This window comes from Hevea brasiliensis, chromosome 14 (assembly GCF_030052815.1).
Source record: "Hevea brasiliensis isolate MT/VB/25A 57/8 chromosome 14, ASM3005281v1, whole genome shotgun sequence".
Lineage (NCBI taxonomy): Eukaryota > Viridiplantae > Streptophyta > Magnoliopsida > Malpighiales > Euphorbiaceae > Hevea > Hevea brasiliensis.
The window spans coordinates 82,079,972-82,091,529 of record NC_079506.1 but is presented as its reverse complement, the minus strand read 5'-3'; the positions used below and the strand labels follow the sequence as shown (position 1 = coordinate 82,091,529).

At 33.3% G+C, this 11,558-nt stretch overlaps 1 protein-coding gene across 2 annotated transcripts; it reads left to right on the top strand.

Moving 5' to 3' along the window:
• Positions 1-34: 34 nt before the first annotated feature.
• Positions 35-6,446, top strand: LOC110669866 (protein RDM16). 2 transcript variants are annotated; one of them, XM_021831705.2, is made up of 6 exons: positions 35-895; positions 2,175-2,459; positions 2,595-3,041; positions 3,153-3,347; positions 3,431-3,591; positions 5,337-6,446. In XM_021831705.2, the coding sequence occupies exons 1-6, from the start codon at positions 170-172 to the stop codon at positions 6,211-6,213; spliced, it is 2,691 nt and encodes an 896-aa protein (XP_021687397.2). In that variant the 5' UTR covers positions 35-169; the 3' UTR covers positions 6,214-6,446. The 2 variants fall into 2 exon arrangements, with proteins under 2 accessions (XP_021687397.2, XP_021687398.1); XM_021831706.2 differs by lacking the exon at positions 35-895 and having other exon boundaries at positions 2,175-2,258; positions 2,341-2,459.
• The last annotated feature ends 5,112 nt before the right edge of the window (positions 6,447-11,558 follow it).

Sequence of the window (11,558 nt, the reverse complement as noted above, 5' to 3'; positions counted from 1 at the left end):
CAACCCGTCTGGTTGAATAACAAAACCATGAGATGTTAAAAATCTTCCCATTTGCGCCGCTGCTGTCCTAAGCTCCCATTTTCTCTCTAAACGGAGCGGATAAGTAGAGATAGAGGGGGAGAGGGAGAGGGAGAGAGAGTGAAAGATTGTACTGAACGAAACCCTAGCCATGGATAGGTACTCTGATAAGGATAAATCTTCCAAACGCTCCCGAGAAGACCGCGACCGCGATTCCGCCAAGGATCACAAACACCGATCTCGAGACAAGGACCGAGATGATAAGTATCGAGAATCTGATTCTCTCCACCGCCACCATCGATCGGACCGGGAAAGCCATCGCGACCATCACAAGTCATCGAGGCGTGAGGATCGGGAGAGCTCTCGAGACCGCGAATCTAAGCGTGAGCGATCGTACGACGCGAGAGAGGATAGAGAGGAGAGTAGGGATCGTCGCGAGCGCTCTCACGAACCGCGAAGTGATCACAAATCTTCCTTGTCGAGGCGCGAGGATCGAGAGCGGTCTCGCGAGAGGTCCTACAATCTGAGAGAAGATCGAGAGGGGAGCAGAGATGGACGCGAGAGAGAAGCGAATCGAGAGATGTCGTATGATAGTGGGGATTTGGAGTATGAAGCTAGAAGGAAGAGAAAAGAAAGAGGAGATGACGAGGATAGGGTTGTTGAGAGGGAAAAGAGGGTTAGGGTTTCAGAAGAGAAGAGGGAGAGGAGGAGATTTGAGGATAAAGTGAAAGAAGAGGATGTTACTGATAAGAATGATAATAATATTAGAATTGAAAATGCAAAGAGAGTGGAATCGAGTAAGATTATGGTGAAAGAAGAAGTGAATGATGAGCCAACTGGTGGTAGTACTGCCAATGGCGGCCTTGCAACTGACAATGTGAGTTTTCTCAATCTGAGTTTGCTACTAGGTCATTTTTGTTTTGGATGTGTTTTAATTATTAATATATCTCCTAAATTTTTATTTGCTGTTCTATGTTTATTGCACATACTGTTATTGTTTATGTTAAGATAATGGGACAAAGATTTTTTTTTGTAATGGTATATTTTTGGTTGTTTGAATTGGATTGTTGGTATAGTAGACATGGAAGTTTGAGTTACATTTCTAACTTTTTTCTTCCTTCTCTTGTTGCTTCTTTTGTTTGGTTGAATTGGCTTATGGTAGTGTCCTTCGATTAGGTGGTAGTAGAATAGCGAGGACAGTATTGGTGGCCATGTGAGGTTTGTGATTTCATTTTATTTGCTTTGGGCTTTTAAATATTACAATGGCAGAAAATTTGTCGTGTTTTTGGTGATTTATTTGATGCAGATAATAGGGTGTGTGGGTTGTTCATTTTTTTTTCTTAAACGAAGGGCGTGCATCTGTTTGAGATGGATTATCTGTGTATGTTACAGCTTGAAGATAACTATATGTCTGGTGTTTACATTTCTAATATCTTATTGTTCTTGTTTAGTTGAATGGAATTGTTATTGTGTGTAAATGTAGGTAATATGGTAATGAAGGCTGTGTAGTGAATGTTGTGCGGTTTCTTATTGTATGATAGTTAAATTTTGGTTTATTGAAATGAATATTTTTTTTTATGCATTCTTCTGCTTTTTACATGGCTACTATGTTTGAGATTAATTATTGACTTACTGTAATCACTTGAACAAATTGAATTTTTATGCGAAATGCAGTTGGCCATATATGTATATATATATTGACAAAAGGAAACTACTAAAAGGATAAAGGGAATTTTGATTTCCTTTGGATGCAATATTTTTTTAGCCATTTTAAAAGATAGGTTTTTGTGTCATTGGCAATAGTTATGATGGAGTTCATAATTTAGGCCTTCTTTTAATTTTTAATGGAACTCCAAAGGAAATGGGAGTTCTGCATTATTAATAATGTAGAACATCACGTTCATTTTTTTTATCATGTTGCATATTCATTCGTATAGTTTGTAACATTTTTTATGCAATGTTATATAATGGATTTTGAGTTTAACGTTATATTCTTTATTCTTATAGGTTTACTGATTTCTGTTTAAGTATTTTGTCTGTTGTGCTCTTCCCCTGCCCTTCCTACTTTTGGTTATGAACTTCATTCACTTACTCTCATTTTGATACTCTGGTGGGCTTATGCATTCACATGCTAATTTTATTGTCTGTCCTTTTAGGGTGCTGCCCTGGACTCATTCACTAAGACATCAAGCTTTGTGCCTGAGAATTCAATGGGGCCTGTTCATCCTCTTCCTACCAAGGTATCTTCACTTTCAAACACAAATGAAAATAAGGGAGTTAGTATTACCAGACCTCATGAGGTTCCTGGAAAATCTAGCACAGATGGGACATCTTCAGCTGCTGGAAAAAGTGGAAGTCTATCCCTTGATGCTTTAGCAAAAGCTAAAAAAGCTTTACAGATGCAGAAGGAACTTTCAGAGAAGCTGAAAAAGATACCACTTGTAAGTTCCCATATATGGTGTTTGTTGTGTTGCTATTTGTGGAACGAATCTCACTCTCTTGCTCAAGTTGCATGTACTGTAATCTTTTCTTTATCCCCAGTTAAACATTAACTTTTGTTAAATCTGCTTATGTAGTTGAGCAAGGGTGCTAGCTCAAGTTCAGATAATAGGGCACCACCCTTAGTAAAGGAGGAACTGAAAGTACAGTCTTCTGGTACTGGTGCAGTACAAGGGGTAAATCCACCCATGCCCACTATTACTTCAGCAGGGACAATGTCAAGTTCATTGGCTACTGGGAAGCCACCTGCAAGTGGTATGGAATCTCTTCCTGGGCTTGCTAGTATACCCAATATTGAAGCTGTTAAACGTGCTCAGGAGCTTGCTGCTAAAATGGGGTTCCGACAGGATCCTGAGTTTGCTCCTCTTATAAACTTGTTCCCTGGCCAGGTGCCAGCAGAAGTTTCTGTACCACAGAAGCCTACCAAGGTCCCTGTTCTTCGTATAGATGCACTTGGTCGGGAAATAGATGAACATGGAAATGTAGTTAATGTGACTAAGCCAAGCAACCTTAGCACCCTAAAGGTTTGTTTTATGTTTAAATTTTTTATATTAACTAATACTGATTAGGTGTATATTTGTCAATGCTGCAAGTGGTATTTATTTCATCTAACATTATTGCCGTAAACTTTACAGGTAAACATTAACAAGCAGAAAAAGGATGCATTTCAGATTCTTAAACCTGAATTGGAAGTGGATCCTGAATCAAATCCTCACTTTGATCAAAGAATGGGCATAAATAAGAATAAGCTTTTGAGGCCCAAACGGATGAGTTTCCAGTTTGTAGAGGAAGGGAAATGGTCGAAGGAAGCTGAAATGATGAAATTGAAGGTACTTATTACCTCTTTGCACTTTCTTTTTAACTTCATTTGCTGTTTACCTGTTTCTATCGTTGTTTCATGCGATAATTGCAGAGTCAATTTGGAGAAGAAAGGGCAAAAGATATGAAGGCAAGACAAGCGCTGCATGCAAAGGCAAAAGCGGCTCCTGATATAAATCCCAATTTGATAGAGGTATCAGAGAGAGTTATAATTAAAGAAAAGGTCAAGGAGCCAATTCCTGAAATTGAGTGGTGGTAAGTTGAGATTTTATTTTCTTAGGATTGTGATTCCTATATTAAGAAACCGCTTAATCTTTAATTCATTGATTCGCACTTTTTGCTGTAGTTGAGTTGACCGAAATTGTTCAACTATTTAAGTTTGCACCTTTTGGCTCCTTAAATTGGTTTTGGTACTTTATAAGGGCTTGTGATGCAGACAAGGACACTCGAAACTAGTCAAGTTTAAGCACTCAAGGACCTTAGAATTTTTATCTATATGAGTATTTTAATATAGAGATGGGAAGAAAGATCTACACATGGTTTTTATTGATTTGGAGAAGGCTTATGATAGTGTTCCAAGAGAGGTCTTATGGAATGCGTTAGAACAAAAGAGGGTATCTATTAGGTACATACAAGTATTGAAAGATATGTATGAAGGAGCAACTACTATTGTGCGCACAGTGGGAGGGGACACAAGAGATTTTCCGATTTCAATTGGATTACACCAAGGATCAGCCATAAGCCCTTACCTTTTTACATTAGTTTTAGATGAACTGACGAAATATATACAAGAGAGTATTCCTTGGTGCATGATGTTTGCGGATGATATTGTTCTGATAGATGAGACACGAGAAGGAGTCAATAGGAAGCTAGAACTTTGGAGAAGTACTCTAAAGTCAAAGGGTTTTAAGTTAAGTAGAACGAAGACAGAATACATGCATTGCAAGTTCAGTGAAGGCCAAACTGGTGATAGGGAAGGAGTTAGTTTGAATGGAGTGGCACTGTCCCAAAGTAATCACTTTAAATATTTAGGCTCAGTCCTTCAAGTAGATGGGGGATGTGAGGAGGATGTTAGTTATAGGATTAAAGCCGGATGGTTGAAGTGGAGACGTGCCACGGGAGTTCTATGTGATCGTAAGATTCCCAATAAATTAAAAGGAAAATTTTACCGCATGACCATACGACCGGCTATGCTATATGGTAGTGAGTGTTGGGCACTGAAAGAGTCGTATGCATCTAAGATAAGAGTTGCAGAGATGAGAATGTTAAGGTGGATGAGTGGCCATACTAGACTAGATAAAGTCCGTAATGAAAGTATTAGAGAAAAGGTAGGAGTGGTGCCAATTGAAGATAAGTTGAGAGAAGGGAGATTGAGGTGGTTTGGTCATGTGAAGCGTAGACATACGGAGGCTCCAGTTAGACAAGTAGAGCACATTAGGCTAGAGGATAGAAAGAAAAAAAGGGGTAGACCTAAATTGACTTGGAGGAGAGTAGTACAGCATGACTTAGAAGCATTACACATTTCTGAGGATTTAACTCAAAATCGTTCAGAGTGGAAAAAGCGAATTCATATAGCCGACCCCAAATTTTTGGGATAAAGGCTTAGTTGAGTTGTATGAGTATTTTAATACATGGGTCTGCTAATAATGTTCAGCTTGACTGGAATACGTTGGCTAGATGTCTTTAGGAGTCCTTATTTTTTACTATGAAGCCTAATGTTGGATCCTTGGTTTAGGATAATATTATTCCTTATATTTTTTTTTTTCCTTGGGAGTCCATATCCTTTGATGATTAGAACAAATCTTAGGGTCCAATGACTTAAGGTTTGGCTTTCTGTGTTCATTTGGCCTATTTTTAATCAAACTGAATCAAATATTTAACAGTGTTGCCTTTCATTGTTTTATTTTCCTCAGTTGCCCTTTTCTTGGCCCTCTTTTTTTACTCCCTCGCGTGTTTGTTGTTGCCAAGACTATAATCTGGTTATGGTTGCCGAATTTCAGGGATGTACCTCTTCTGCCTAGTGGTGCCTATAGTGACATTGAGGATGGTGATATAATTGACAAGTTGAAAATGGAGAAGATCACAATCTATGTAGAACACCCACGTCCCATTGAGCCCCCAGCTGAGCCAGCTCCTCCACCGCCTCAACCTTTGAAGCTAACAAAGAAAGAGCAGAAGAAGCTTCGTACTCAACGTCGTTTGGCTCGGGAAAAAGATAGACAGGAGATGATTAGGCAAGGCTTGATTGAACCCCCAAAACCTAAAGTCAAAATGAGCAATTTAATGAAAGTTCTTGGCTCTGAAGCTACACAGGATCCCACAAAACTTGAGAAGGAAATCCGTAGTGCAGCTGCCGAGCGTGAACAAGCTCATATTGACAGGAATATTGCACGCAAGCTTACTCCTGCTGAGCGCCGTGAGAAGAAGGAGAAGAAGCTCTTTGATGACCCAAATACTGTAGAAACCATGGTTTCTGTCTACAAAATCAATGACCTGTCACACAAGAAGACCCGCTTCAAAGTAGATGTTAATGCTCAAGAGAACCGATTGACTGGTTGTGCTGTGATTTTTGAAGGAATTAATGTTGTGGTTGTTGAAGGAGGAAGCAAATCCATTAAGAGGTATGGGAAGCTAATGCTTAGGCGCATAAACTGGGCTGAGGCTGTGGAAGACGAAGAAGAAGATGGAGATGGCAATGAGGAGAAACCTGTGAACAAATGCATTTTGGTGTGGCAAGGCAGTGTTGCCAAACCAAGCTTCAATAAGTTTTCTGTACATGAGTGTGTAACTGAAGCTGCAGCTCGGAAAGTGTTAGCTGATGCTGGTGTTGGCCACTATTGGGATCTTGCCATCAACTTCTCAGATGATCAAATGTGAGTGGCGTCCTTAATTAAAAAATTCGTGGTCATTAGTGATTTTTTTTTTAGCTAGCTAAAACGTTTTGGCAGTCAAGAGTTCTCAAGTTACTTAGATGCATCATTTCAGCTGATTTTCAGTGGTGATCTATTGATTTAGAGTTTATGTAAATTGGGCTTGGGCAGAAAATGCATCAAGTATCTGTAACTTTAAAAGCTAATACATTGTTTTGCAATTGAATGGCACATTAAGTACGAGCCTTTTTGCAATCTGTTGGCTAGGCTTTGATAAAAAAAAAGGTCTACTCCTGTTGTTAAGATCTCACGCTCATACTGTTACGGTTGCTATCTTTGTGTGATTTGAAAAAACTGTCAAGTGTTTTGTAGGTGCCTACTAAATGAAGCTAATCTAGGCATGTAGCACGTGATTACGATAAATTAGTAGTTCATCAGGTTTTTATTTTCAGTTCTATTACTAGAATAATGGTATAAATTAAGTACAATAATGTTTTATGTTTGGTAGATCATATAATGCAATTAAATACGCAGACGCGGAGAAGGATGTGGGACGAGAGAATTTGGTAATCTTTGTAATTAATGGAGACCTATAAATTCAAATATTCAATGAAGATTGTACATGCTTGATGGGTTGCACTATCAAAGCCGAAACAACAAAAAGCATGTAAATTGTCAACCTATATGAGCTATAGGTCATGCCAAAAAATACATCAGCTTCGGCTCTGTATCTAATAAAAAGCAGAAGAAAATAATGTTTTGCTAAATCTGAAAGGCCAGAGCCGGAACATGAACATCACAGTCCGTCGTCGGAAGGTGGGTATACTTTTCATCAACTTTTGTCTCTAACTAAATCTTCCCTTGTAATATTTGATCTTTTTAACAGGTTCGATACGCGAAGCAACTAGGGATGTCTTTTTATTTTTACCTTCTAGAATATTGGAGCCGGGATGGAAACTTCCCTATAAACGATCGCAGAGCGGAGTGGATTTTTGGCCGAGATTTTTTTTATTATTTTTTATTTTAATTTATTATTATACAACATAAATTTATTTATTATAAAATAAATAATAAATTAAATAAGAATAATAATAATATTATTATTATTATTATTATTATTATTATTAAAATAAGAAAACCGTTCCATTTCCCACTGCACAATATTAAGAGTGGGTGAAGTTCAAAAATTACAAATATTAACGTAATAAATAATTGATTTAATTAAAAAAATGATAATATTAATTTTAAAAAAATTATATAAATATTTTATTATATTTTATAAAAATAAAAAATAAAATTCAAAAAATAATTATTTTTTTAATTTTTTAAATATAATAAATAATTTTAGATAAAATTTAAAATTAAATATAATTATTATTTATAAACGGATAAAATATTATTACTTTCTACTAACAAAAGTAGAATTAGGAGCGTGTATTGGGTATCGACTATAAATAATTTTTAGATATATATATTAATTATAGAGTATTAAAATTAAATTTAATATATTTAATAATTAAAATTTTAAAATAATAAAATAAAAATTTTCAATCAGTTATTTTTAACATATAAAATAATATTTTTGACCAAACAAGAGAAATTTGACTCATCATTTTTCTCCAAATTAATAAAATCATTCATTCCTTTTAGAATCTAACATTATCACTTATTTAATTGTTTTAACAGTGGCTTTATAGCCAAAATACTCTAATTGAATTTGATGGAACTATGATGTATTATTTTCACAAGTGAATATAAATTGTTAAAAGTTGAGTTCATAATCTATTTCAATGTGCACTCAATTAAAATAATTCAATTTTAAATGATTCATAAAAATAAAATTAATGAATTTGATCCAATTAACATGAATTTTAATTAAAATTATTAAAAAAATAAAATTAATTTTTTTTAATTGATGTTTTAATTTCAAACAATATGTAAATAAATTAATTTAAAATTATTTTTATATATAATAACTAGATAAATAATCTAAATCAAACCACAATCCAAGTTGACTTGTGGCCAACCAATTCCCCATCCCTACCTAAAAGGACTAAAAATAAGCCCATAAAGCTAAAACTAGCAAGGTGCTCATTTATGATTTCCCAAAATCCTTAGCTTGATTTTTTAATGGGTAGTTATTGTCCCTTAGGTGTAAGATGCCTATATCTTACTTGGTGTTATTTATAATTAATATTTTTTTATATCATTAAAATATTATAAAAAAAATTCCTTAAATTAATAAATTTTTCACAATTAATTTATAAAAAAATCATTTTATAAAAACTTCTTGATATGAATTGTGAATTTATATTAAATCATTTTATTTTTTTATAATAAAATAATTTTAATTTGTATGAAATGTAACCATAAGACATCTTAGAAATTGGTTTTTAATTACACATATTGATTGTGCACCAAGAAAGAAGTATTGATTCTCAGGAGCCAGCCTAAAACTATGGGTTGAAATTGCAGTTATGTGTAAAAACACATTTGTTCAATTTGACTTTGCCCAATTATCAAATACCAATTCAAGCGAAAAGGGTAAGGATCACAACCTCTAAACCTTGGAAGATTGAAACTTTGGCACAATTATTTTGACCAAAACAGTTGAGAAATGAGGCCCATGCTTGCTGCCCATATACAATGTTTATAATAGTTGTGCCCATCTTCTGTTTTGAATTTCTTTCAATTGCCCTTTGTAGCATAGGTAAGGATTAGCTTGCAATTTGGTAAGTGAAGGTAGCCTATCTATATCAACTACCAAGCTATAGTCTATGTACCCTTAAAAAAACTTGTCATGCTTCCTTTTGTTTCTTTTTTATGTTTAGTAAGTTTGAAATTTACCATATCTATTTGTAATACATGAATTCCAATGAATTTTTCCTTTTTTTTTTTTGGAATAATACCAAAGAATTTCATTTTCGTTTTAGGAATAATTAATACCAAAGCGATACAATGATAAAAAAAAATAGAATTAGCCAATTAGAATAGTCTGATTGATCTTTCTTTACATTTAAGGCGTAAGGAGAGGAATGACTTGAATTTGAGTCTACCTATCTATTTATCTTAAGATTATTCACTTTTATAGTAAGAAAAGAAAATAATTACCTCCCGTTGTTTAACTCATTAGTTGTTACTCATCCATCATGCCTCCTTTAAATCCCACAAAAGAAAATAAAATTATTACATATATATAATGTATATATTAAACTAAATTATTTTATACTAATAGACAAGATTTTTTTGACATTAAGTGGGAAATGGCATTCCAATTCCATACATTATTTTCCCTTCCTCTACCCTTTATTGTTCTTTCTCTTTGTGTATATATATATATATATTTTTGGCTTTCTTTGATTTGTCTTTTCCTTAAGTTTGAAGAGCTACATATAAAAACTCCTACCTCTTTATACACTCAATGTTTTGATTTTAAATTTAATCTCTTACTTATACTTTGTCTACAAAGTTGGATTAAATGATTATTAAAAGGTTAATTAGTCTCTTAATTACCTAAAATCTTTGCCAAATTAGATGAATATGGTCTATTTCTAGAAAATCATTATCTTACATTATCCAATTTGGGAAACCCATTTGGATTTTTAAGTGATAGGTGTTGTGGATTATCAACTTAACTGCCTCTTGTTTCTTTCTTCTTCTAAATTTAACAGAAATATTTGGTATATGAGACCAGGTTCTTCTTATAATACCAATTAGGTACTCCACCATTCTAGCATAGGGTTGATTTCATGTATGTTTACAAGCAAAAGAAAGAGCAAATATTGAGGTTGAAGGTTCCCAAGTTTTGCCTCACGTAAACGTTTGTGTACAGAAATTGCAAGCAGCCGCCTTTGATTATTAAAACCTAAAGAAAGAAAATGTCTGATGTTGCCACCAAATCTTACATTAGCATCTAGCACTACCTTTTTTTTTTTTTTTCTAGGCTTGATAATATCCATCGTGTGTTCAAAACATTAGAAATATGATAGAATCTACCGATTAAATATATAGGTCTTTTATATTTATATTTTAAATTCATAATGAATCGAATCTAAGAATTTCCCTTAATATATATTATTTCAATGTGATTTTGTTCTTTTATATATATATATATATATATATGAGGATTTCAATATGTATTATAAATAGAAATTAGGAATGACAATAAATAGAGTACCCTAATAATACCCTATTTGAAACCGAACCTGAACCCGATTAATATTTTTAAAATTTAAATCTGTCACAATCAAACTAAAATTTATTATCAACTATCTGAATTTGTCCCAAATCCGATTATTATTATCTGAAAAATATATGAATCCGTTTAATTTTATAAATTTAATTAATAATTTATATTTTAAAATTTTAAATAATTTCATAAAATATTTAAATTATATTTTATATAAAAATATTATTATATATTTTTTATATTTAATTAAGTATTTATATAAATAGATTCAAATAATGGATACCCAACATATAAAACTTAAGCTCAACTCGAACCCATCATAGGTATTATTTTTTAAATCTAAACTCATATCAAATTTAATTATATTATTCAAATTTATCCTATTAAGGTTCAATCGAATTGAGTTCTAGTAAAAACTCGATCCATTACCATTCCTAATAGATATGCATATATATAAAATCTAAATTAAACTATTAATAAAATTGTATATGATTTGTTTCACAATTAATAGACAAAGGAGTTAGCTCCACAATCAATCGATTCTAGATTAAAGTAAGCTTTAGCTAATCTTAACTCATTTATTGAACCAGCTTTTGTTTATTAGAATAAATAAATTAAGAAAATAAATATTTTCAAAAAATATAAAAATATTCTTATTTTATTTATATTATTACATTAACTTCTCAAAAAAGTAAATCATTTTACTTTTCTCATGCAAAAGAATTGTCTATAGAAATATTTTTATGAATTTCAATGGAAAGCTCACCTCTTCTTAATTCGATCTTCATTATAACTTCAATCTTAAAAGTTAAAACCACACATCTTACGTACACAGTAGATGAACATCCAACCTACTTAAAAATAGGAAAACAAACCCTATATGTACAGTAGCCTAAACCCATCTTGACACGTGTCATCTTTGACCAACAAAAAGTCACCCTAGCGTGATCACATCCCCAATTTCGCCAAGAAAAAGGTGCCGTACAGTAAACACACAACAGAATTAGGAGGTTTTAGGTCACCATTTTCTCACCTCCCTATTTCCCTTGTATACAGTGAAAAAATCCAAAAGACAAAAATACCCTTTAATTTCCTTATAATTACACTATTATACCCCCTTTTCCTATATAAACACAAACCAACCCCACACTCAAACCAACTCA

Excerpts from the sequence above, each read along its gene's own strand:
- LOC110669866 (XM_021831705.2), top strand. The coding sequence starts at position 170 with ATGGATAGGTACTCTGATAAGGATAAATCTTCCAAACGCTCCCGAGAA. Across the intron at positions 3,348-3,430 it reads CTGAAATGATGAAATTGAAG|AGTCAATTTGGAGAAGAAAG; the intron begins GTACTTATTACC and ends CGATAATTGCAG. Across the intron at positions 3,592-5,336 it reads ATTCCTGAAATTGAGTGGTG|GGATGTACCTCTTCTGCCTA; the intron begins GTAAGTTGAGAT and ends GCCGAATTTCAG.